The sequence below is a fragment of the Carassius carassius genome, chromosome 5, assembly GCF_963082965.1.
Source record: "Carassius carassius chromosome 5, fCarCar2.1, whole genome shotgun sequence".
NCBI classification, from domain to species: Eukaryota; Metazoa; Chordata; class Actinopteri; order Cypriniformes; family Cyprinidae; genus Carassius; species Carassius carassius.
The window spans coordinates 24062186-24087498 of NC_081759.1; the positions used below are offsets into that span (position 1 = coordinate 24062186).

A 25313-nucleotide genomic window follows, 5' to 3' on the forward strand; every position below is an offset into this window, starting at 1 on the left:
CATTTTTGATGCATTTTAATTCAGACAATTACACCGTTATGATTGAACAGCAGAAAAAAAATTGTTGTTGAGTGAACTAAATATGACATTTCAAGATATATTCAAATTAAGTTAAACAAGGATTTGATCAGATGACGATAACTGACAAAATCACCCTTTATCAAACACACTGTCTAGGCAAACTAAAGTTTGCTCCAAAATAAGACAAATGTACAGTATATCCCTAAATGTAATGGACTGACCTGAATTTCTTTCTTTTTTTTTTTTGATGGACCTCAAGATTTCTTGTCTTGTTGGATTTGTTCTTGTAAATACAGCTACATCTGTGAAGAATTTGGATATGCTGATATAAAAATCATTTTCACCATTTATATGTGTTTGTGTATGTAACCTTTCTTGAGGAAAATAAACCTCCTCAAGCCACCATAAATTAATTATGCTAGTACATTCTTGTTGTGTAGGTGGTCAAATAAGAATTGCTGGATATGAAATTTGAGCAGGTTAACAAGCTTGATCAAGACGAACCAGTAAACATGACCCTGGACCACAAAAACCAGTCAGAAGGGACATATTTAAAATAAAATTGTTTACATCATCATAAAATTTATACATCATCTGAAAGCTGAATAAATGTATGATTTATGGTTTGTTAGGACAGGACAATATTTGGCCAAAATACAACTATTTGAAAATCTGGAATAAGGGTTTGAAAAAAAAAAAAATCTAAATATTGAGAAAATCGCCTTCAAAGATGTCTAAATAAAGTCCTTAGCAATGCATATTACTAATCAAAAATTAAGTTTTGATATATTTACGGTAGGAAATTGACTAAATATTTTCATGAAACATGATCTTTACTTATCCTAATGATTTTTGGCAAGTAAAATCGGTCATTTTGACCCATGGCTATCCCTACAAATAAACCTGTGCGACTAAGGTCACATATCAGTGTTCACAAAATATGTTGGTATTTAAACAACATTTGAAGCCGTTATTTACATAATTTGCATTGTTACACTCCCGTTACAAAGTTTGGGGATGGAAAGATTAAATTGAAAAGAGAAAAATTCTAAAATCATTCTATATTCTGCAGATTGGGTGCTGGAGAAACATTTCTTAGTATTACCAATGCTAAACACAGTTGTGCTGCTTTGTATTATGGAAACTGCAATACATTTTTCAGGATTTTTTGATGAATGTAAAATTCAAAACCACAGTATTTTCTTTAAAATATAAATATTTTGAACAGAAAAAAAGTAACATACAACTGTAATGTTTCCCTTTACAAAGCATTAAGTATCTGATATGTATGCATGCATTTTTGGCAAGAATATAGCTTTTTGACATGGTAATAAATGAATACAAAAATAAAGAAAGAATCTATACATTAGCAGAGATTAGCCTATATAAAAGCATATAAACTCTTTAAGTGCCATAGTTATTTGGATGTTCTTGGAAATGTTATGATGGAGTGCAATCAACTCCACCCATCCTAAATGTCATGAGCTGGTCCTGATAAAACAAGGCCTTGACCTTGACCTTGACTAAAGACCAAGACCTCCTGACCAATTGCAAAGTTCTCAAAACGCGTTTAAAAGAAGTCTGCTCATGCCATCAGCTTCCGGTACTGGCTGCTCACGCTGCTTTTAAAACTCTCTAGCTTGCTTGATCTGGTGGTGCTGGTGAACTGTGCGCTCCTCTCGACGCCTGACGCGCCCTGGCACTTGAGAAAGGCGAGAATCTGTTTTTGGCACTGAGAAGATCCGAAGTAGTACATGAGGGGGTCCAGACAGCAGCTGATGCTCCCTATGCACGTGGACACCAAGTACCCAGCGTAGGACGCGTCGTCGCTGTGCTTGTACACGAACTGTACATAATGCGACATCAGGATGACGTTTGTGGGCGCGAAGCATATGACGAAAACAGAAAAGACCGTTACGGCCATAAATACGGCCCGCGTTTTTTTCGCGCGGTTTTCCACGTTGGCCGCGCACAAGGCTTGGATGATGCGCACCCCAGATAGCAAAATCTTCCGGGCCTTTTCTGGATTCTTCTGGCATTTGTTTGGTTTGTGTACGTTGTTGGCAAATGGATGGCAACCCTGAAGAGTCCCGGAATCGGTGGTGGCGCAGCTTGAGGTGGTGGAGGGAGGGGCATTATTTTATGGCTCTCTTCTGGCAAATATGAAACGTGCCAGATTCAACGTATTTTTCAGTTGCTGTTGTGGGAGTGATTGTGAAATGACTTAAACAAGTATTTCCTCTCCAGTTTTATCATTATTTATATATATATATATATATATATATATATATATATATATATAACCTCTAATATACAAGGTTGTGTTTGTCATAACTTTATGAAATTACACGGTTATTAATTTAATAATAAATCAATTTTACTGAAATCATATTTAAAATGTATGTAAAGTAAAATGTATGACCGTAATTAACTTGATATAATAAAACAAAAACTTATACATGATATTTAAGTATGAAAAAACAAACTTATTAACACATTTATGATTTACCCTTTGACCTTGCTGTCGCGCCATTTTAAACGGAGTCGGACAGTTCTCATCCTCAGACACAGAACTGCGTTGAGGTAAAGTGTGTTGCTTAAGCTGAACTATGATTTATTTTTCAGTAATTCCATTAATAGCCAGTTACCTAATTATATTTCCTGTTGTATAGGTTAAGTATGATATGTTATTATATGAGAAGCATAACTGTCCCGGTTTTTGAATATTTGTGATGTTACCAGACCTAAGCGTCAGAGCTAACCGAGCCCGTTTCTATTGACCAAACCAAATGTTCCTGTACATTTTCTGACAGAGATTTCACCGGTGACTATCAAGAGCCAAGTAAAAGTAAGGTAAGTTGTGTTCTGTATGTTTTTAACTCTTGTTCTATTTTGCTTTTTTTTGCATTGGCTATGTAAACGTCTTTTATCTGCTAAGTAGATTTTTTTTCGCGCCCTAACGTTAACGTGCCCTCGTGAGCACCAGGCAGATTGTCATGGCAGTTTTAGATGACAGGAATTTGATGAGAAAATTGCATATGGCGTATGGATAGGCAGTTTATTTGTATTATAATAGCAAATTTTTCGATTTTTCAATGGTTGTTTGAAAAAATCCGTATAAAAGCCACTACTTCGTGTCTATCACACCGCATGGCGTGGTCAAGATGGCGCCGTCGTTCTGTCTGTTGGTCACCGAAAGAATGCAGGAGGCAGACATTTTCCCGCTTCATTCTGCCAACTAGTGTACATGAGGGATGCGCCAGCCTTATTCTAAATTTGAGTTTTACATGTTTTCCACTTATGCTGTGTTCACACCAAACGCGAATAGAGCGTCTGGCGCGAATGATTTAAATGTTAAGTCAAAGCAAAGGCGCGTTTACGCGTGTCTGGAGGTCTCGCGGCGCGAATGAGGCGTTTAGCGCGGAAGACGCGAATTCGCCTCATTCGCGCGTCTAGTTCTGAATACCCTTCTCCACTCATTCAACAAGGAGGAACGACTGATGTTATCAGTGAGCAGTCAACCAGAGCTATATTACAAAAGTTCATTTTTCTATAGAGACAGGAATAAAAAAGACATATAACATATTAATATAACACATATATATATATATATATATATATATATATATATATATATATATATAATATAACATAGATTAATTGAATAAAGGCCAAAGATAAGAAACGTTTCGTTTTACCCCAAACAAATTATATTTTAACTTGAACCACTAAAGAGACATCAGAGCCACTCTCGGCGGATACTTGAGCTCTGAGCTCCCGCTGATGGCATGGAGCTCATCTCCGAAATCGGCGAAACACATGTTTTTAAATAGACACTGTCTTTCTAAATAAATCGCATATTTGAGTTTAAAACAACTACATTCTCGCCTGAAATACTTTTAAAACTACATTTCATGACACGATAACAGTAATATTTAGAAAATTATCCGAATAAAGTGGCGGTTGAAAATGCTGAGTGAACTCAGCTGGCAGAAGCCCCCCTGTGAACACAGCATTAGTGTTGGGCTTTAAAAAAAAACCTTTCCTGCATGAGATCAGGCGAAGTCTACGCTTGAGCTCTCACGCATTCACCGTGAGACACACGCTATTAACACTTTTCACACGCTCTCACACTACACATCCATTTTCTCACTCACAGAAAAATCATGAAGCGAAGAGGACATGGAGACCGACAGACTAGACCAAGCAGCTTACTTATGATATATATATTAAAAAAATCTCAGATTCTGTAAATTTTATGGAAAGGGTCAATAAAACAGCTGGAGAACAATTGTCACATAACATTTATTCTACCTCAGGAAAGCAATTTAATGACCATAATATAGGCCATAGTACGTTAGTTGGCTAAAAAAAAAGAGCTATAGAGTATTTAGCTAAATATGTGTAGCCTATTATATTACACATTTATTATATTTTTACTTGTATCATTAGATAATGTTATTATAATAAAAACGCATTATATCTAATTTGAATTAGTTTTGATACCAGCTGATAAGGCTATCAGTATGTTTACAGTATTAAGTGAGTTTTTTTATTGAGAAAAATGTATGCCTATCTTGAGTACCTAATATTTATCCAAATTAGTCAATATTAAATCAAATCACAAGAATTTAACTGAAATGCTTAAATTTGCTTCAAGCAATAATAAAAAACGTAGCTTACCAGATGTTGTCACTAAACCTAATAAAATTCAGTTTAGATACTAAAATGTTTTGACAATCACAATACACTTATTGTGATGCAAGATTTTTTTTTTTATATCCCAACAACAATATCTCACTTCAAGCAAAACTTAAAAGTTGGCAGCTATGAGTTTGCGTTGTTTAAAAATCGATGTACAACAGCCTTCTTGTACCCTGGAAACTCCAGAGTTCTCACAAGAGCACTTTTAATTGTCTCTGTGAGACACTCTGGCAGTGAATAATGATGCACATTTCTTTTGCCACTTGTAATGCCAGGAGCCGATCACATCGGCGTATCTGATATAGGTGGTATAAGATCGCTAAACCGATGACAGTCATGGTGCTATCCAATTGCGTCAAAGTCCGGACGTTTTTGTTTTTAGCCTATCCAACAAAAAAAATGTCTTTCCCGTATTCATTGCACGGTTTCTATCTTATTCCACAATTGAGCCTGACAGATTTTTACATGCAATAAAATTATCAATAAGCTGCAGGCTTCAACAGGAAATATTTTTCATTACCTTTTATAAGTATTATTGAATGGAGCTGTTTTATTTGGCGAGTGTAACATTGTATGCCTTGATAAGCGTATGTTTATTGAAATTTGAAAGATTTGATTTCAAATTTCAATACAGATAAATCAAATGAGCAGTGGAGTTGTTTATTATGTGACTAAGATTTACCCTACAGTACAGCCTAGACTACTTGGGACATACACTGTTTAAGAGAGGCATGTAGAGCTTTCTTCTCCTTTTTCTCTAAATCAGTAGCATTAACAAATGTCTGTGTTTGGTTTTCCACAGTTCACAATGGAGCGGTCCCAGTGGAGTAACATGCGCAAGCGAGCCATAAAAAGGACAAATGACAGAATTTTAGAGGTACAAAGAAGTCTTTGCACAGGTGTCGTAGAGCCAGTGAGATGGTAAGTAGTGACTTTGGCGAAGTTGTGGACACTGAGGTGAGTGAGGATGAGGTCTCTGAAGATGATGAGGGGGATGATGAGATTTCTCCTCCTTTAGATTTGTCCACTGCTCTGTCTGACTGGGCTGTTGAGTATGGTGTATCATTAGTGGCATTGTCTGCTCTTCTGTGCATCCTTAGAGTGCATCACCCCTTTCTTCCAAAGGATGGGAGAACCCTTTTAAAAACGGCAACCAGGTACACTCTGGAAAGGTTGGCTGGTGGGGTGTTTTTCTATTTTGGTATTTTGAACATGTTTCGCAAAACATTTGAGTATTTGTTGTCCAAATTTCCAGATAGAAATGTTTTCATGTTGCAGCTTAATTTTGATGGATTGCCGCTGTTTAAGAGCTCGTCGACTCAGTTCTGGCCAGTGTTAGGCATGTTGCGTCACAAAGATTATGTCTCCAGCAGGCCACTGTTAATTGCTTTGTTCTGTGGTGAGACTAAACCCACTTCATTGCAGGAGTATCTTGGTGCCCTTGTTCAAGAATTGACAATGCTCAGAGAGGGATTTGTCATAGGCTCAAAAACCTTGTTTCTGAAGGTAAGTTCAGTCATTTGTGATGCTCCTGCTAGAGCCTTTATCAAACAGGTGAAAGGCCATTCAGGTTATGCAGGATGTGATAAGTGTTTACAGCCAGGTGTTTATGCTAGTCACCGCATGACATTCCCAGAGGTAAGTGCTCCTGATAGGACTGATGAGTCATTTGCGAGGGGCACAGATGAGGAACATCACATAGCAGTTTCCCCTCTACTTGAAACTGGTATCGGTATGGTCAGTCAGTTTCCTCATGATTATATGCATTTGGTTTGTTTGGGAGTAATGAGGAGGCTCTTAGATTTGTGGTTTGGCAGTGCTGGCCCTCTTCGGTGTCGTCGTTCGGGTCGTGACATGCAGGAGATCTCTGAAAAGCTGGTAAGTTTGAAGGCATTTGTCCCAGTTGAATTTGCTAGGAAGCCAAGGAGTCTGGCAGAAAGACTAAGATGGAAGGCAACCGAACTCAGGCAGTTCCTTCTGTACACCGGTCCTCTTGTTCTTAGGGGTGTGTTACCTGAGGAAATGTATAACAACTTCATGCTGCTGTCAGTTGCCATCTCGATTTTAGCCAATCCCCACCTTTGTTCAGCTCTGAATGGTTTTGCGAAAAGGTTGCTTGTGTCATTTGTGGAGCACTTCAGTAAACTGTATGGTCCTGAGTTTGTTGTCTACAATGTACATGGGTTGATTCATCTTAGTGATGATGTAAAGATTCATGGTCATTTAGATGTGATCTCTGGGTTTCCATTTGAAAATTACCTGTGTACATTAAAAAAAATGATCAGGAAACCACACAGCCCTCTAACTCAAGTGATCCGTAGAGTGTCTGAAGTTCACAACCAAAAACATAGCATTGAAGTTAAGTGGCCAAAAACGCAAGTAAATATAGAGCATAGAAATGGGCCTGTACCTGACTTGTTTGAAGGGGATGTTCTTCAATTCAGAGAACTGGTAGTGAATGATGTGCACTTTAGAATTACAGAAGGAGACAATTGTGTTAGAATCAATCAGATTGTTGCTTTGGTGGAAAATATTATTGTCTATAAAGGCCAGGAGTACATCATCTACCGTGAATTTGCAAAGATGGGGACATTCTTTCATTACCCAGTTGATTCTCAAGAAGTAGGAGTTTTTGTTGTGTCAAATTTGTCTTCAGAAAGTCTTAAATTTGTCTTAAAATATTTCAGGATGCCATATGGGGAACAGGGCAGTTTTGTTGTCATTCCCCTTTTACATCAAAAATAACTTTTAATTCCCCCCCCCCCCCCCCCCCAACCCTCAGTGTATTTCATAGTGAGCTTCATTAAGACACATGAAGTGGAGGTGGTGCCAGGTGTGTGGGTGGAAGGAGAGGTCTGTAAATGGCCAAACTACAAACCCGATGCCATGTTGAAGGCCATCAAGAACTGTGAGATGCCTAAGGAGACCTGGACAAGTTATGACATCAGGGTTCTTTACAAAGCAAGTGAGTGTTCACTTTAATCCATTGTTCATGGTTCAAGACTAAATTAAGCCACCTTTTTTATGTATTTCTTAAAATTTAAATGTAACGGTAACACTTGATTTTAAAGTGTCTACATAAGAGTGAGCCTTATTAGCATGACGCACATCATGAACTTTAATGACACTTACGTTTATGACTGGTGTCATTAAGTGTATATTTGTTTTTTGTAATGTAAAGTTGACACTGGGATGCAGACATTACAAGAACCAAATTATTTAATATATTACAATCATGATCTTACCTCACAACACCAATACCGGTTTGGGTAAAGCTTTGTTTTTCACTTGGTTCCCATTCTTGACAGATAGCTTTAGTGAGGCAAGGTTGAAACTTCGCCAGGCAGAAGATGACACAGACCTCCAGTCAGAAGCAGAGGAGGGGAGGCCAAAAAAAAGAAAAACCAAGTATGTCGCAAATCTGCTGAATCCAGGATAATGTGTGTTGCACTCAGATTTTGCTCAGTTTGTCTATATTTACATTTACATTTATTCATTTAGCTGACGCTTTTATCCAAAGCGACTTACAATTGCTATATATGTCAGAGGTTGCACGCCTCTGGAGCAGCTAGGGGTTAAGTGTCTTGCTCAGGGACACATTGGTGTCTCACAGTGGATTCGAACCCGGGTCTCTCACACTAAAGACGTGTGTCTTATCCACTGCGCCACCACATATAATGTTTATATAATGTTTGTCTTTAAACTAAGGCATGTAAAAAGATCGAAGCATTTAAGTTGCCAAATTTCTGTAAGAAGTATCACTGAAAAAAATAGTATGTGGGGTAGTTGGTGAGAATCCATAACTGTGGGATTTAATTTACCCCACAAGTTTTATAGAGTTTTATTCATAGATGGGTCTCTTCATAGTAGGCAGTGTAAATGGGCCTTACATGGCTGTAGGGTTGTAAATAATTTGTTTTCTCTTTTCAAAGACCAAACCAGCGCTTCCTCTCGAGTCAGGAGGAGTCTGATGAGGAGCCTGTGAAGCGCAAACCAGTCCTCCCTAAGGTGCCATCCATTCCACCTCTTCCGTCACTGTTGCGTAATGCCATTTCATCATCAGATGAAATATCTCCGCCAGCTAGTCAACTTGCCTCTCTGCAGCCGTTTCACGCCCTTGGACCTCCTGAGCCATCCTACCATCTTCCCTCTCAATCGTCTCGCCACCATGGAACTCCTGAGCCATCCTACCGTCTTCTCTCTCAATCGTCTCGCCACCATGGAACTCCTGAGCCATCCTACCATCTTCCCTCTCAATCGTCTCGCCACCATGGAACTCCTGAGCCATCCTACCATCTTCTCTCTCAATCGTCTTGCCACCATGGAACTCCTGAGCCATTCCCTCTTGCCCCTCATGCTGCTTCTGAGATGGACCTGCAGTCTGGTGAGACCTTCTGCTCTATTTCCATTTACAATACATTTCTATGTTACAGCTGGCCGTTTTTAAAATGTTCTGGTTTCAGCATTACTACGAGAGATCATTGCCAAGCAGGAGGTGATGTGTGATATGCAAAGAAATCTGCTGCGGATTGTTCAGGATCTATCTTCTACACCTACACCACATGGACAACAAATGGACGGAAGTTTCCTGCCGTTGAGGGATGCTGAGGCTCTTTTGGCGCTGGACCGCGACATTAAGACAAACCCAGAGAGGAGAAAGGACTTGGTAAAAATTACTTTTATCATTAGTAGTTGGACCAGATATTTTTTCTGAACTTTTTTTTTTTTTTGGTTTCTCCGCAATGAACAATCCTATTTTCAAAACATTTTCTTTTCTCCAGGTGCTGACACTGGGCCTGGCTGGGGGCGTGACCCTCAAGGACACTGTGTGGAGGGTCATGAAGATGCTTCTTCAGAACGACTTGGCCTGCAAAATCAATTGGACAGGCCTCCATGGCAAAACATCATTTCAGGGCCTAGAAGTCAAGAATGTTGTTACAGGTAAAAGTGTTGATTAGATGTACCAGGCAACATTTTAAGGTTCATTTACCAGCTTCGTAGTCACTTCGATAAGCTGCCACCCCTCAATACAGAGTGAATAAAGGCTCTTGGCTAAAGTGTAATGGCCACCGTTTTTAGAGGCAAATCTTTGCTTGTTAACAAAGGACATAAATGCAGAGAAATGTCTTTGTTTTTGTGTGTGTGAAAGGGGTGTTAGTCTATCGTTGGTGGTCAGACTACACATTATGATATAGTCTGGCTTGTCAGGCTATGTATACTTCTCTTTTGTAAGGTCTGGGTCTTTTTAACTCAATAGTGGTAAAGAAACTGTACAATGAACAAATTATGCTATCCCTTCCCCTTAAGTCTGTAACACAAAGTCAACAGAAGAATGGGACTTAACTTAAAGGCCTAAATGAAATTTAAGTTTAAATGGCATTGCCTGTCTTTACTTTGTCTTTAAAAAGTCTTATATTTAAACTCTGAAACCTGCCATGATATCTTTTAATTGTTTCTAGAAGCCATTCGAAGAAATCCTGGATGCAGAGAATCAACGAACCAGGAGGTGGAGCAATGGTTGAGGCGTTGGTTTTATTTGGCTGGCGATCGAGAGGGGGGTAGGAGGAGGAGAAGCACAGTCCTCCACCACCAGCGACCCACCAACACATAGTCAGGCACACATCAACACATAACGTCAGGCACACACCAACACGAAGTCAAGCACACACACATATACATTTCACTTTGGCCCGTTTCTGGCCACACTTTAAAGGGATAGTTCACCCAATAATCAAAATTATGTAACTACTAACTCACCCTCATGTCGTTCCAAACCCGTAAGACCTCTGTTCATCTTTGGAACACGGTTTAAGATATTTTAGATTTAGTCCGAGAGCTTGTCCCTCCATTGAAGCTGTGTGTACGGTCTACTGTCCATGTCCAGAAAGGTAAGAAAACATCATCAAAGTAGTCCATGTGACATCAGAGAGTCAGTTAGAATTTTTTGAAGCATCGAAAATACATTTTGGTCCAAAAATAGCAAAAACTACGACTTTATTCAGCATTGTCTTCTCTTCCGTGTCTGTTGTGAGAGAGTTAAAAAAAACTGCAGTTTGTTATATCCGGTTCGCAAACGAATCATTGGATGTAACCGGATCTTTTTGAACCAGTTCACCAAATCGAAATGAATCGTTTGAAATGGTTCGCGTTTCCAATACGCATTAATCCACAAATTACTAAAGCTGTTAACTTTTTTAATGTGGCTGAAACTCCCTCTGAGTTCAAACAAACCAATATCCCTGAATAATTCATGTACTCAAACAGTACACTGACTGAACTGCTGTGAAGAGAGAACTGAAGATGAACACCGAGTCGAGCCAGATAACGAACAATAGACTGACTCGTTCACGAGTCAAGAACCGGTTAAAGAAAACGGTTCACCGGTTCTTTTGTGCTCGACGTAATGACTTCATTTGCGATGATTGCCCTCCTCGGTTCTCGAATCAGATGCGTCTGACAGAAACGGTTCTTGACTCGTGAATCTGGCTCGGCTCGGTGTTCATCTTCAGTTCTCTCTTCACAGCAGTTCAGTCAGTGTACTGTTGTGAGTAAATGAATTACTCCGGGATATTGGTTTGTTTTAACTCAGAGGGAGTTTCAGCCACATTAAAAAAGTTAACAGCTTTAGTAATTTGTGGATTAATGCGTATTGGAAACGCGAACCATTTCAAACGATTCATTTCGATTTGGTGAACTGGTTCAAAAAGATCTGGTTACATCGAATGATTCGTTTGCGAACCGGATATAACAAACTGCAGTTTTTTGAACTCTCTCACAACAGACACGGAAGAGAAGACAATGCTGAATAAAGTCGTAGTTTTTGCTATTTTTGGACCAAAATGTATTTTCGATGCTTCAAAAAATTCTAACTGACTCTCTGATGTCACATGGACTACTTTGATGTTTTTCTTACCTTTCTGGACATGGACTGTAGACTACACACAGCTTCAATGGAGGGACTGAGAGCTCTCGGACTAAATCTAAAATATCTTAAACTGTGTCCCGAAGATGAATGGATGTCTTATGGGTTTGGAACGACATGAGGGTGAGTTATTAATGACATAATTTTGATTATTGGATGAACTAACCCTTTAACATTACTATTCATAAGTTTCATGGTTTCTTGGTTTCATTTATAATATTTCATGGTTTACACAACTGTTTTTTTTTTTGTTTTGTGTTTTTTTTAATGTTTTTACATTTTATTTTCTTACATTTTATTTGTATAAAAAAATGAATAATTGTAAATGTTTACCTATTTAGGTCATATGTTTATGTTGACTTGAAAATAAACACTAATTTTCAGCAGTTATGATTTCTTGGTTTGATTATTATTTGAATTGCATGGTTGCTGTTGGGCGCAGATATTAAATATGGGCCAAAATTAGTTGTTTTAAAATAATCTGGCAGAGTTGTGGCCTGTGCTCGGGAGACATCTGGCTTTTCAATGGCGACATTATGGCATGAATATGGGCCAATTTCGAGTCTTCTGGCTCTCGTTTGGTAAGGCATTGGCATTTTTCTGGCAGCTTTCTGGTGTGCTTTTGGCAAAAGTCTTTGGGCCAGTTTTGGCCCTGCATTCCTGGCGGTATGATTGCCAAAACTAAAAACAGAGTTTGGGCCATAAAAGGCCCGGAACAATTTTGCTATCTGGGACGTAGCAGACGGTGCTAAAAATGAGCGGGATGAAGAAGAAAAGCGAAGAGATGACGGGGAAGAAGTACAGGTAATACTCGCGGAGGTGGTGGAGGTCAAGTACGTCGTGACAGGTGGTAATGCCCAGGTCAGGTAGGTAAATGGTTTGATTGGAAATTAGCAAAGGCGTCACACCGCCGATGGACAGAAGCCACATGGCGGCGCACAAGACGGACGCGGTTTGCGGACTGCGCCAGGTGAGCGAGTGCATCGGGTAAACGACAGCCATAAAACGGTCAACACTGATGCACATCATCATCAGCACGGAGCAGTACATGTTGCAGTAGAAAGCGGCCGTGACAAAGCGACACATTCCTGCCCCGTATATCCAGTTATTTCCATTGTAATGGTAGGCTACCCTAAACGGGAGCACCAAGACAAACAGAAGGTCGGCGCAAGCCAGATTGATCATATAAATCACCGCTGTTTTTTTAGGTCTCACTTTGCGCACAAACATGACCAGCGCCAGGAGGTTTAAAGGAGCACTGATGATAAACACTAGAATGTATATTGTTGGGATGACCGCGGTCAACAAGCGGCCTGTGAGGAAGCTGGAGGCCTCCGGAGAGATGTGATACGTGTTTTTAACCACATAGTGGTGTTGATCTTTGTTGGGTTTGGAGAATGGACCCGAGTCAGAGCCGCTGGCCTCCTCCAGCACCTCCAGGAAATCAATTGGCTCATCGGTGACGGTGAGGAAAAAACCAGAAAATGTCCGAATAAACGATTCTGGAAGGAGAAGCACATAATTAAACTATTTAAAATAATAATCCCTTAATGAGTATACTTTAATTATATAGCCTATTTATAAATATTAGTCTAATGCCTCCTCCCAGCCAGCATAGGCTACATAAATAAATAAATAACCAGCATAGACAATTTTGTTGGATTAATCTGTTTATATATATATATATATATATATATATATATATATATATATATATATATATACTTTTCACACACACACACACACACATATATATATATATATATATATATATATATATATATATATATATATATATATATATATATATATATACTGCAAATAATAAATAATCTATTGCCACTCTGGGACACTAGGCGACATGGTTTCAACATAAATTAAAATCAATTACTGTTAAATTTTTAGTTTGTTAAATTGCTATTCATTTACTGTACTGTCTACTGAACTTTATTTTTCATTTTATATATATATATATATATATATATATATATATATATATATATATATATATATATACAGTACACACACACACATATATATATATATATATAATCAATAAATATAGGTTTTAAGCTTTTTATGATTTTTAGTTGTTCCTGTTATTTGAAATGCAAATCATAAGGCTACCAAAAACGCTAATAAATACTTATGCGTTCAGCATAATATTTCAACTACACCTTACTTTACAGAACACTGTCGGCCAAGCAGTCTTGCCTTAAAAAGAAATGGTGTACCAAATGAAATGCCGAACAGTGTCTGGAAATGTAATGGATTACAGATTACAAATGAGCCTGTTTAAAATGTAATAAGTAGTGTAACTACTTCAATTACTTTATATGATTACAGTCAACTGCTTCAAATTATTTTTTCTATATTTCTAATGAATGCTTTTAACCATTAATCATTTTTGAAACATTTAAACCAGGCAAGGTTAAACTTTCTGTAGGACTCAACACTCATTATTGTCAGACATTCAGAATCCTTCATCACTTGAATTAAGATTATAAGAATTTATTTTTAAAGAATTTAAATTTTTTAGAATTTTTTTTATTTTATTTTTAAGTTCACATTTGCAACTCTCGCCAAAGCACTGTATGTTACTGAAGTTCATCATATTTGAGCCTGTGTCATGTGCAGAGACAGGCGGTAAATGTCTTACCGTTCTTGGGCAGCGCAGCCGCAGAGCCCTCCACAGCCAGCAGCCCCATCAACACCACAATCCACAACATCACGACTCAATCAAACTGTGCAGCTCAAAAATGATGAATAAAAGCGCAAATACTAAATAAAATAGGCAAAGACTTTTTCGGTGAAAGAGCATGAGCTCAACAGCAGTCCTCAGACTTCAGGAAAGACTGGTGGAAGGTGATAAATTCACTCCGCTGTCTGTGCGTGCATGTCAACGCCTACTTAACACAAGGGAGGCCTTGACTAGCTGATAAAAACCTTAAAGTAGATATTATTAAGGGTGTTGTTATTTTAAGTTACTTAACTGTCACCCTGTCCCGTATACGGGACGCCTACATTTACTTCACTAGATTACAATTAAATCTAATCTAATCTGGACAAACTATATATAGTTTGTCCAGATTAGATTAGATTTAATTGTAATTAAATCTTTCCAACGATATATATATCGTTGAAATATCGTACACTCTCAAAAATGATGTGTTAATTAATAACAAATTTTTTGTGTTATGGCTATATTAACACATTTTGTGTAATTTTAAGTTGATCATGTGAAAAAAGAAAAGGATAAAGAGAGAGAGAAACAACACAGTGTGTCCAACACAATATGTGTTAATTATCATTCAATCACATTGCTGCAACGTCACTCCGCGCCTCAAGAAGCAAGTTCGCGCCTCTTTTTCCATCGATGGACGACTTGGATGCACACGTCAGGTATTTTGGTTTATTTTTTATTCGAAATTGTCAAATATCAGTTGTCAAATGTATTTTACTGTTATTTTTTTAGACGGTCAAATGTGCATTTAGTTAGCGACCTCTACTGTGTGCTGGTACTTTCCGTTTGGCCCGAGAGGCAGTGTTGAACAAGGCAGCAACCGCGTCTGATAGTTAACGTTAGTGCTTCACAAATGATTTTTAATTCTCCTCACACACTTTGGTAAGTTTGTCCCTCGCTCTCTGGAGAGAACTCGTTTTTAACGAATATTGTTATTTCTTTGTTTGATTGGTTGCAAATGGCATGATGTCTGATAAAACGCTGCAGCTCGTTAACAGGTTTGACAAAGTGGTAACCATTGCTATCTGTCGCCTCTCTTATTAAACAACAGAATTTATTGATGTTTAGTTAAATGCCCTTAAATAATAATATGATTTATCAAGGTAACTGTAAAAATTTTATTGACTTCGACATTCACGTTACGTTACGTCTCCATTTCAAAAAGGATGTGTTCATTTGACTATTTTAACACAGCTTGTGTCATTTCGTGTACGTAATTGACACAAATTGTGTAATGATAACACATTGGTGTGTAGAAAATTAGCAGAAATAACACCTTGTTAAGTAAAAAGTAACACAAAATGTGTTGTCCTCAACACAGGTTGTGTTGTTTTCAACATCATTTTAAGAGAAGCTCAGATGCCTGGGGTGCTCAGGGTCTAGCGCTCCCCCGGGATTGTCACTTCTCTTAAAATAAAATAAAAAATTCAAGAGTGCAATGTCATTTGAGACAAACAGATTCGGAATTTGGAACTGCGTACTAGCACACTAGTTTTAATATATTTTTTACCATATACCAATATATGGCAGAAATAGTTAAAGTAGTATGAAGTACCTAATTCAGGAAGACTCTTAATTGAAAACGGACGACAGGTTTTCTGAGATCAAAAGATTGCTTTAGGTTTATCTTGGAAATGTATTATGTTAGCTTGATGTTTTCGTAAATAAATGGATATTGTTCATTCTAGCACAGCTTATTAACTACTCTTTTACATTATGAATGTGAATATTATGCTTAATCAGTATATGTAACATAAATAACAGATTGGTGTTTTTTTTTTTTTTGTGCCCTTTTGCAGCTTCAAATGGAGGACACTCCAAAAACACTGGTGGCTGTACTACTTGATAGAAAGGAGATATGCAAAAAAATGCAGCATCTCAAGAGTGCAGCAGAAATAATTGATGCTTCCAAATGTCTCCTCCCCTGTGCTGCAGTGTACCACCGAATTTTTAAATTTAACGCTGATTTTAATGAATTTATTGACACAGACCTAACTGAGAAAGTGGAAACCTTGGACAAGTTTCAAGTTGTGTTTAATTCGATTAAGAGAAGTGGATCAGGATCACGTGCATTGGTATGTAATTTCCCTTTTTAGTAACATAACTAATAATAAGTGAGCTGTGTTATGCATACAGATTCCAGTATTATTGTACTTTTCTTAAGCATTAAATATTAATATTGCTTTTCAATTTTGAAAATGGTAAGAAACCGTTCAAAAGGCATTTCCATTCAAACATGTGGGATGATTACAAATGGTAATGTAAAGTATTTATCTACACCTATAATATCCTATAATATTACACGTCAAACTTTTGTGTCACGTACATTGTAACCCTAATTTCATATAAACACAAAACAAAATAATAAAAAATCACCATGCCCTTCTGGTCCAATGACACTGTTTTTTGCAAGAATCACTATTCAGACTAGAAACAGAAAACTTTATATGTTAAACTTATCAATTGGTAAAAGATCACTTTAACCTTTTTGTGCATAACATAATGCAGTTTCATTTTATTTTATTTCTTTATCTATATCTTTATCATATCTTCTTCTTGATACATTTGTTGTCCTTTAAGGATGAAATATTGGATGTAGATACAGCCAGTCCAAGTCATCAACAGAATGTATGTTCATGGAGGACTTGCGTATACATAATTACTTGTAATATAGTTTTTTTGAAGGTTGCACCAAAGAACACACATGAAGCTGGTCCAAGTAGTCATCAGAAGGTTTGTATATATAACTGAGTGCTAAAATAACAGCACTCTTTTCAATATTTGTATCACTCTGTTTGAATTTGTTTGCCCATTCCACAGAAACGAATTGTCTGTACACTTGTTTCAGTGAGTGAATCATTCATTAGTTCTTTCAAAACTGCTGATTCAATCTGGTATAAGTGAGTGACTTTAAGTAACTGAATCACTAACTCATCTAATAAGAACTACTTTGTGCTTTTTATATTTCCAGCATCAACGTAATATAATTGATGTAGACACAATGCGAGAACTAATTGAAAGCAAAGGTCAGAGTATATATAAGGATTATGCAGCTTCAGGAATGCTTTCTGTCGGCCAAGCAGTCTTGCCTTAAAAAGAAATGGTGTACCAAATGAAATGCCGAACAGTGTCTGGAAGGTGGCTTTGGAAAAGTAATGGATTACAGATTACAAATGACCCTGTTTAAAATGTAATAAGTAATTATTTTTAATAATTTGAACATAATTGGGAAAAAAACTTATAAAACAAACTGCTGATCAGCAGCAGAGAAAACTGACTGAATTTGGTTCCTGTATTTTATTTTAATGTATTATGTACGAGTTGAATTGGGTAATTCTTCCATGTTTTGTCTTTGTTTTGCTTAATGAAGATAAACTGATGTTGGCAGAAAGTGTGGTAACACTGTTTCCTTCTCTGAAGATCAAGATGGGAGAAGAGAACGAAGGATTTGTAAGTTGCATTTATTAAAACACCCAAAAGCAACTTTAAATAAATGCAAATTGAAATATTAAGTGTAGTATGTTAATAAGTTAACAGGTTACAAATCAATGGAAATTCTGGTGACTGTAATTTATTTAAAAAAAAATTAATTACCAATATTACAATTACAATAACACCAAAAGTACATCCACTCTGCTGGTTTGCTCGTCACACATCATGGGTTCTTGTAAAAGTTACAATTGTTATCCTCCGCCTTTCATCCAGGGACATTTCTATGACCCAGTCTGCCACAGTGGATTTATTGAGATGCGACTTCGAAATCTACGGAGGAAACTTCATGATAATCAGCGTCGCTACCAGCACAAACGTTTTCCTTACAGCTAGGTATGAATAGACTTGTCAGCAAAGGGACATGACTGGCATATTAAGTCCACATGAATTCAAAATGTTTTTTTTTTTACTTTATTAGCGCACAATATTAGTCTTATGGTGAGAGATTATCTATGCAATTATATATATATATATATATATATATATATATATATATATATAAAATATAATCCTTATCCATAATCTTTTTTTTTTACTGTTATTCATAACCTGGAATGGCCCACAATGCCTCTCTGAAGTTAAAATTGCATAAACTTGACTCGAAAAGACTCAATATTTTATGAATATACTGAGGAAACACAGTAGTGTTGTAATTGTGTATTCTATCCCGTGTTATAGCTTGACACTGAGTTGGAAAAATGTTTCCTGGTAAGGCTGACCTCTTTCTCCGAAAATGGGAAGGAAATATTGTTCCAAAATTGAAAAAAGAAGTCCACAGTGAAAAATCCTCTGGTCATGCCAACTGATAATGAGAGTGAATTACTGTCAAATGTGGTGTCTCATCCTTTTTTTGCCTTTCCTGATTGGAAATTTTGGAAAGTGAAGGTATTAGTCACTGGAAATTGTTTTTTCTCCTTAGAGAAATTTGTAGTATCATTTTTGCACCAGTTGTTACCAAAGGATTAGCTGTATTTTTAAAGCAGCTAGTTATTGATCACCATAATTTGTTTAAGACTATATCCAAACAAATCACTAATACCAAAGCATCATTTTATGACTCATTATTGGCGAATGATGATAAAATTTGGCTCACTGTCTAAATTTTGGTGCATGAGATTTTAGGGAAAGCATGGTCCTCTAAAAAGAGAAGCACAAGTTGTATGTAATTTTGTAATTAGTAAGACATTAGCCTACAAGAGTCAGGTTCAGACTGTTTCATTGGAAACTGGGAAGTCCATTAACAGAAGAAATTACTGTCCCATATGTTTTTCCAGTCATGGTTGGATCTTTGGAAAAAAGTGTTCTATTTGTTGAAAACATGAGACTTTGGCTATGAACTTGACACATGTAGCACTGTTTATGTTTCTCACTCTGTTGGTGTGCTTGGTCAGACTTTTCAAACTGGTTGTGTACTTGCTTTAAACTGTGACTTAAGAGACGAGCATCTCGTTGGTGAAGTTTTACACATAGTTCCACAATGTGAAAAAGGAATTGTTTTACTTTTTCTTAGAATTCTATCACAAATGTACTTTCACCCACACTTGTATGCTTATGCAGTTCAAAGAATAAAATGTATACAAAGTGATTAATTTGAGCAATGCTGCTGATGTAAAACCTCTTCACATGATTTCCTACGAAGAAAACCTTTTTGTAAATCCAAGATATAAAATTGTTTAAAAATGTCTTTATGAAATTCAAATGATATGTGCATGTTGACTTTGTGAAAATGTAGCAGTTAAGTTTTAATAAATATATTTTTTTAAAAAGCTTTTTTGTTTTGCGTTCATTATAACTGGTCAAAAATAGCACATCTATGACACAAATTGTGTGATTTATGACAGTGTGTTAAATATTTTAACACACGGTGTTAAGAAGAATAACACACTGGTTGAGTTAAAAGTAACACAAAATGTGTTGTCCTAAACTAGACACACAGGTGTGTTAAGATATAACACAGGTTGTGTTGATTTTAACACATCCGTTTTAAGAGTGTATATATAAAACTATATGTCATCTAAGACTCCCAAATATATATTTTACCAATGTTTTTTTGTTAAAAATTATGTAGGAAAAGTAATAGATTAATTTATGACTAGAGTGCACCCTCAAAAATCTACATTATAACAGGAGTTTTGACCTTTGTTTAAAAAAAAAGACTTCTTCGTTGCCTTTTTCTCCATCACATTTTAGAAATCATCAGAAATTATATATCAACTGAAAACTTAAAATCTCAAAATTCATCCTTTAAAACCCATTTTAAATTCAAACATTGCATTACCATGTAAATGGTACATCAATATCATGTAGCAAAATGTTTTCAGTCATGAATTATAAAAATGTAGGTTTGTATCATACACACTCAAGTCTATCTTCAAAAAGGTGAGTGACAGTTTTAACAGTATTTACAGTATATTGTGTTTATTAACCAAATGCCATTAAAATTTACAGTACAAATTTGTTTAGAGAATAGTAATAACAAAAATGTCAATTTGAAATCGCCATAATCTTCTGCATTTATATGATTAGGCTTTTGATTCATAATACTGCCCTCGAGTCAGATATATCCAGTCTCACCTATACAGTGTGAAAAAACTCACTTTGATGTATGATAGTTGTATTTATTTAAAATCAATAATATTAATCCATCTTCTCAGCAAAGAACATTGTCATTTTTATTAAACTAAAACTTTTAGGAATGCTGTTTAATAAGTATCTTTATAAAGATGCACATTTGAGCACTTAGAAATGAAAGGCACTAGTTCATGACAGTCTAGTGAAAAGTCTCGTTTATCTTATTTAACAGCCATATGGCAGTAGTGCATTATCATTAAAAGACATTCATCTTATTCATTTCCAAGATATTAAAACATTGCAGCATTCAATACATTACATGCTATAAAATATATACTTCAATTACACTTGTATTGGACAATATAATCCATACACAATTTTCCCCAAAAAAAAGAAAGAAAAGAAAAACAGACATAATTTGTTAATCAAATGTAAAATTTGTAAGTACAGCTTTGTTTAATTCTTAGAATGGTAAGATCTCACTGTATAGTTAATGAAATACAGAAGACCTGCTAACACAGTTGCACAAATACACTGACAAAAACATTTAAAAACCAAAGGCACAATCTGTTCTTTTGTACAATTTGTGTAAACTATCATCTAAAATGAGACTCTGGTAGCTAGTTAATATTTTTCACTGAACATATTTTCACTTAATTAACTCCAAGGGATGTTCACTTTCCATAGAACTTTTTGTTCAAAAGGAAGATCAGTAGATTGACATTGATTTTGGCCTTGTCGAACATTTTCATGACAGCTACTCCCTCATACTGGAGCTGCAACAGGTCCTGATAATAATAATAATAATAATAAAAATATAACATATGCAAGAGGTGAAAAAGACTTCTGTATTGGTGTGTCTATAAATGCAGTATCCTAATATCCTGCACGTGCCTCTGTGCACATGGGAACTGACCTGGAAATGCAGTTGCACCTTCTCCATCTCAACTCCCATAAACTTGGCCTTTATCTCAAAGTCCCCCACTTCCTCACAAGGGCAAATGTCGAACATGACATTCTTTAACCTGAAATGTACAAAACACTGACTGAAGTACTGGAATAGGTGGAGTTTAATACTGTACATCTTACAGTGCAAATAATTTCAGTGTTGCAAAATGACATTCTTGAGATTGACTACAAATAAAACGACTACATCACTGAGCACTAAAAGTCGACATTTTAATATTCTTTTGATCTGCCTTAAGTTAGTTGGCTAAACTCCACTTTGGACTGCATGAGGAAGAGCAGAACAGGGTGGTTAACTTTAAATATTAGAAAGTTCAGTTTAGATATTACATATTTGATATTCACTGTGAAGTTCCTAATTATGAATACAAATATTAATTATGAACAGAATGAAAAGTAATGCTGCAAAGAGGAAGAACATACTGATTAGTCTGGAGGCCTTCAATCTCCCGAATGACTCCTTTCTCATGGAGTTTGGCAGCTGTGTACTTCAGAGACGAGGCCTTGGACTTCTTACTGCTCTTCTCCTCTTCCTTTTTGTCCAGTTTAATGGACCTTCGTGAATTCCTGATTGCAAAACAACCATCAATAAAATATTATATATCTTATAGGAATTGAAAGTAGACACTTTCTAATTTCCAAGTTCCCTTCAAGCCATTGTGTATCAGGGCTCCATTGTGGCAATCACTAATCATTAAGTATGAATATATCAAATGAGAAAATTAATGTCTAAACATGAGGATAAATAGACAAAACTGATAAAAGTTAGTTGTGAGGTTAAACAAAATAAATTGCCAATTAAATAATAATCTAATTACATTGATAAATGAACAAATTGTTGTTAACATCAAACGTGCTTTACCTCAAATCAGAAGAAAAACAATAAGAAGGTTATCATGATCATACTCAAAATAATAATTTTCAGGTTTAGCATTATTTATTTGTATTTTCTTTTGCATTTAGAATGTATTACTTGAAAATATTACTTTATGAACTGTTTGCTGTTTTATTTATTGATCCCTTAAAGGTAGGATAGGCGATTTCGGAAAGGCTAGCGATAGCAAGTTAGCTTTGAAAGCAAGATCCCACCCTCCCTGCATGACCACTTTGCAAAGCCATGCCTCCTCCCAAAACACACGAACACACTCAGTGGATCAGGCAGACCAGAGACATGATGAAAGATAGCATTGGTGGAGGATTGAATGCAAGGCTGTCAGATTAACTCATGTTTCATTCACTGTTGAGACACATTACAGTACAACGCACATAATATTACAATAAAAATGCCTTTCATTCTTGCTGGAGTGCGCTGATGACAAATCATGTCTGGGCAAACAGGTGGCACAGAGGTATGCAAATACATATTTTGCCTTCCACAGATGATATAGTTACATATAAGTAAATGTAGACCACTTAACATAGTGATTGCTATCAAGATGTGAAGATACTTTCAACCAGCATAACAAAAATGTTCTTGAACCACATCACCTACCCTGCCTTTAAATTTGTTTATAGATATTTTAAGTGATTTTTAAGAGGCACATATACAGTAGGCCCATTATCATGAGTGCATTTGTATGAGAACTTCACTTTCACTCACTTTCTGTTGAGGTTATCCAGACAGGTTTTGATGTATGTATCATAGTAGTTGATCTGTTCCTGATAGAATGCTGCCTTTGAGTTGAGCGCAGTCAGAGTCTGCTGCAGCTTCACCAGCTCTGCTTTCCTCCTCTGCCTGTAGCGTCGCTGGTAGCGAATGTCCTGCCAAATACATTTTTTTGTTATTACAACATGTATAGACATGACATGAACTAATGGAAGGTGTTCATGGTACCCTGCAGTCCTCAAGGAACAAGGTCATGGTATGATTTAATACAGAAGCAATCATTATAGCTACATTTATCCAATAGACAATTATCACTTTTCAACAAGCCCCAACATCTTTTCAAATAGTTCTGCCCCCACTGACTGAGGTCAATAAGGCCTGACCTTGGAGATGTCATTGATGACTTCCTGGTACTTGTGTTTTGAGCTGCCCAGACCAGCCTGCTCCAGAGTTCTCAGGTTCCTGAGGATCTTTCTCTTCTTCTGCTCCAGAGGCAGCCGGCGGTCCTCCAGCATGGCCTGGCTGCTCTTCAGCCCCTCTGGAGTCTGAGAGTCCTGCACCACCTGTCGCTCTACTAGCTTAGTGTGCTCTGCCTCCTACAGCACCAGAGAGAGAGCGACGGCTGACTGAGGCAAAGTGATTTCATTTCATTTCAATCTTTTGGACGACTGACCTCTGTTCAGTCTTTATCATTAATTCAAGAGCCTACTATACCTGTGCAGCAGAGGCAGGAGTTTCTAGGATATCATTGAGTGTTTCCCCGGGTTGAATTCTCACAACATCCACTATCAGTTTCTTTGTTCTGCAAAATGACAGGCAAACAGAGAAGGGTGTCCGAGTTAGGAATATCAGAGTGCCTCATGTTGTGCATTGTCTCATCTGTTAAGATACAGGCTGACATTGTCCAGAAAATAATGCAATGCAAGACTACTTCATGGGGCAATCGAGATTTGATCAAGACTGCCATATGCTGGTGACATAAAGGACAAAATTAAACAAGATTTTTAATTTTGGGTGAAATATCCCAACTTAACAACTTAACAAATGTCTGGACTGAATTTAACTAATGTTATGCTTGTCATGACCTTAAACATCTTAAGAGAGACAAGGTTAAAATAAAAAAAAAATATTTTAACATTTTTAATGTTTATATATATATATATATATATATATATACAATCAGTGAGGTCCAATGTTGTTTTGGAACTAATTGACATTTTATATTCTTTGGACTAGAGTATTCTTCAAAATATCTTGTTTTATGTATGTTCCACAGAAGAAAAAAGAATGTTATGCAGTTTTGGAACAGTTTTGTCTGGTAGTGTAAGCATACAAAAATGCCTGTAAAGTGCAGACTAGTTTGTGGTTTGTCTCAAACTAGCTGGTTACAGTAACTGATATTCATGCAGTCTGTAAACAGAAGATCATACACGTCTGGGTCACTGGGGCTTCACAGATGCTGTTTTTTTTTCTGTGGAAATGGAGCAGATATAAACATAGACAATGAGCAGTGACGTCAGTGTTCCTGCTTCCTTCCCGAAGATAGACTAGAAAGCTAGAGTTAAGGATATACGTGCTAGGACAATACTGGCCAGCAAATGATAGTCGACAAATGTCTCCTTGGAGTATTACATTTCAAGTGCGTGATGACCTCCCGTCCTTAAGGCCTCTTTAACCCTCTGGAGTCGATTAACGCATATATGCGTTATGAGTCATTTTATCCTGATAACCCCAAAAAGAACTTAAATTACACTTTCAGTTTTAATCGTACAGATAAGAGCAATACATAAATTGAATCTGTAAAGGGTCTACTTTTTTTGGTATACAGACATAATAACAATAAAACTTTGTGCACTCATAAAATAAAGATAACAAATAAGGTGTGCTGTCTGCAGCCTTTGTCTGCGCTGATCTTCATTTAGACACACGTCATTAAAATTAACTGTAACTCCTTGAATACTCAACGAAGAGACATGAGAGAGATATCTATAAAAAGCCTGACATGTCTACTTTTAAACTAAATAAGTGCTGCCGAAAACAGATATTCTGTGATAAAGTAATCCATATGAAAACAACGCGATGTCCGTTTTTCACGTCTCAGTTCATTATCTTCTAATGTGACCATGCCCCCGCGCTGAACGCGCTATTCAGATTCAAACTGAAGCGCGCGGCTTGAATACGCCCACACAGAAGAAAAAGCAGGGAGACTGTTCTTCAAGTTTTTATTTTACTGTTTGCTTCGCGATGAGAGGAATAAGACATAATTCACCCCAAAAAGATGTGATGTG

The 25313-nt window shown here is 36.7% G+C and overlaps 2 protein-coding genes and 1 long non-coding RNA gene across 3 annotated transcripts in view; 1 reads left to right on the top strand and 2 right to left on the bottom strand.

The window, feature by feature from the left end:
• Nucleotides 1-1559: 1559 nt before the first annotated feature.
• f2r (coagulation factor II (thrombin) receptor) lies at nucleotides 1560-14521 on the bottom strand. The gene is made up of 3 exons (XM_059550188.1): nucleotides 14307-14521; nucleotides 12383-13149; nucleotides 1560-2029 (listed from the first exon to the last, which is right to left on the bottom strand). The coding sequence occupies exons 1-3, from the start codon at nucleotides 14374-14376 to the stop codon at nucleotides 1607-1609; spliced, it is 1260 nt and encodes a 419-aa protein (XP_059406171.1). The 5' UTR covers nucleotides 14377-14521; the 3' UTR covers nucleotides 1560-1606.
• LOC132141037 (uncharacterized) lies at nucleotides 2790-9029 on the top strand. The gene is made up of 3 exons (XR_009433867.1): nucleotides 2790-2874; nucleotides 8034-8133; nucleotides 8658-9029. It is a non-coding gene; the product is annotated as an uncharacterized LOC132141037 (long non-coding RNA).
• A 6357-nt stretch (nucleotides 14522-20878) lies between the features above and the next one.
• The window catches only part of iqgap2 (IQ motif containing GTPase activating protein 2), a 65532-nt gene continuing 61097 nt past the window's right edge, over nucleotides 20879-25313 (bottom strand). Inside the window, exons 33-38 of the mRNA XM_059550189.1 lie at nucleotides 23740-23827; nucleotides 23409-23621; nucleotides 23020-23180; nucleotides 21843-21986; nucleotides 21370-21478; nucleotides 20879-21241 (exon numbers count right to left, since the gene is read on the bottom strand). Of these exons, the coding sequence (XP_059406172.1) occupies nucleotides 21128-21241; nucleotides 21370-21478; nucleotides 21843-21986; nucleotides 23020-23180; nucleotides 23409-23621; nucleotides 23740-23827 (829 nt within the window). The 3' untranslated portion in view covers nucleotides 20879-21127. The remainder of the gene's footprint in view (nucleotides 21242-21369; nucleotides 21479-21842; nucleotides 21987-23019; nucleotides 23181-23408; nucleotides 23622-23739; nucleotides 23828-25313) is intronic.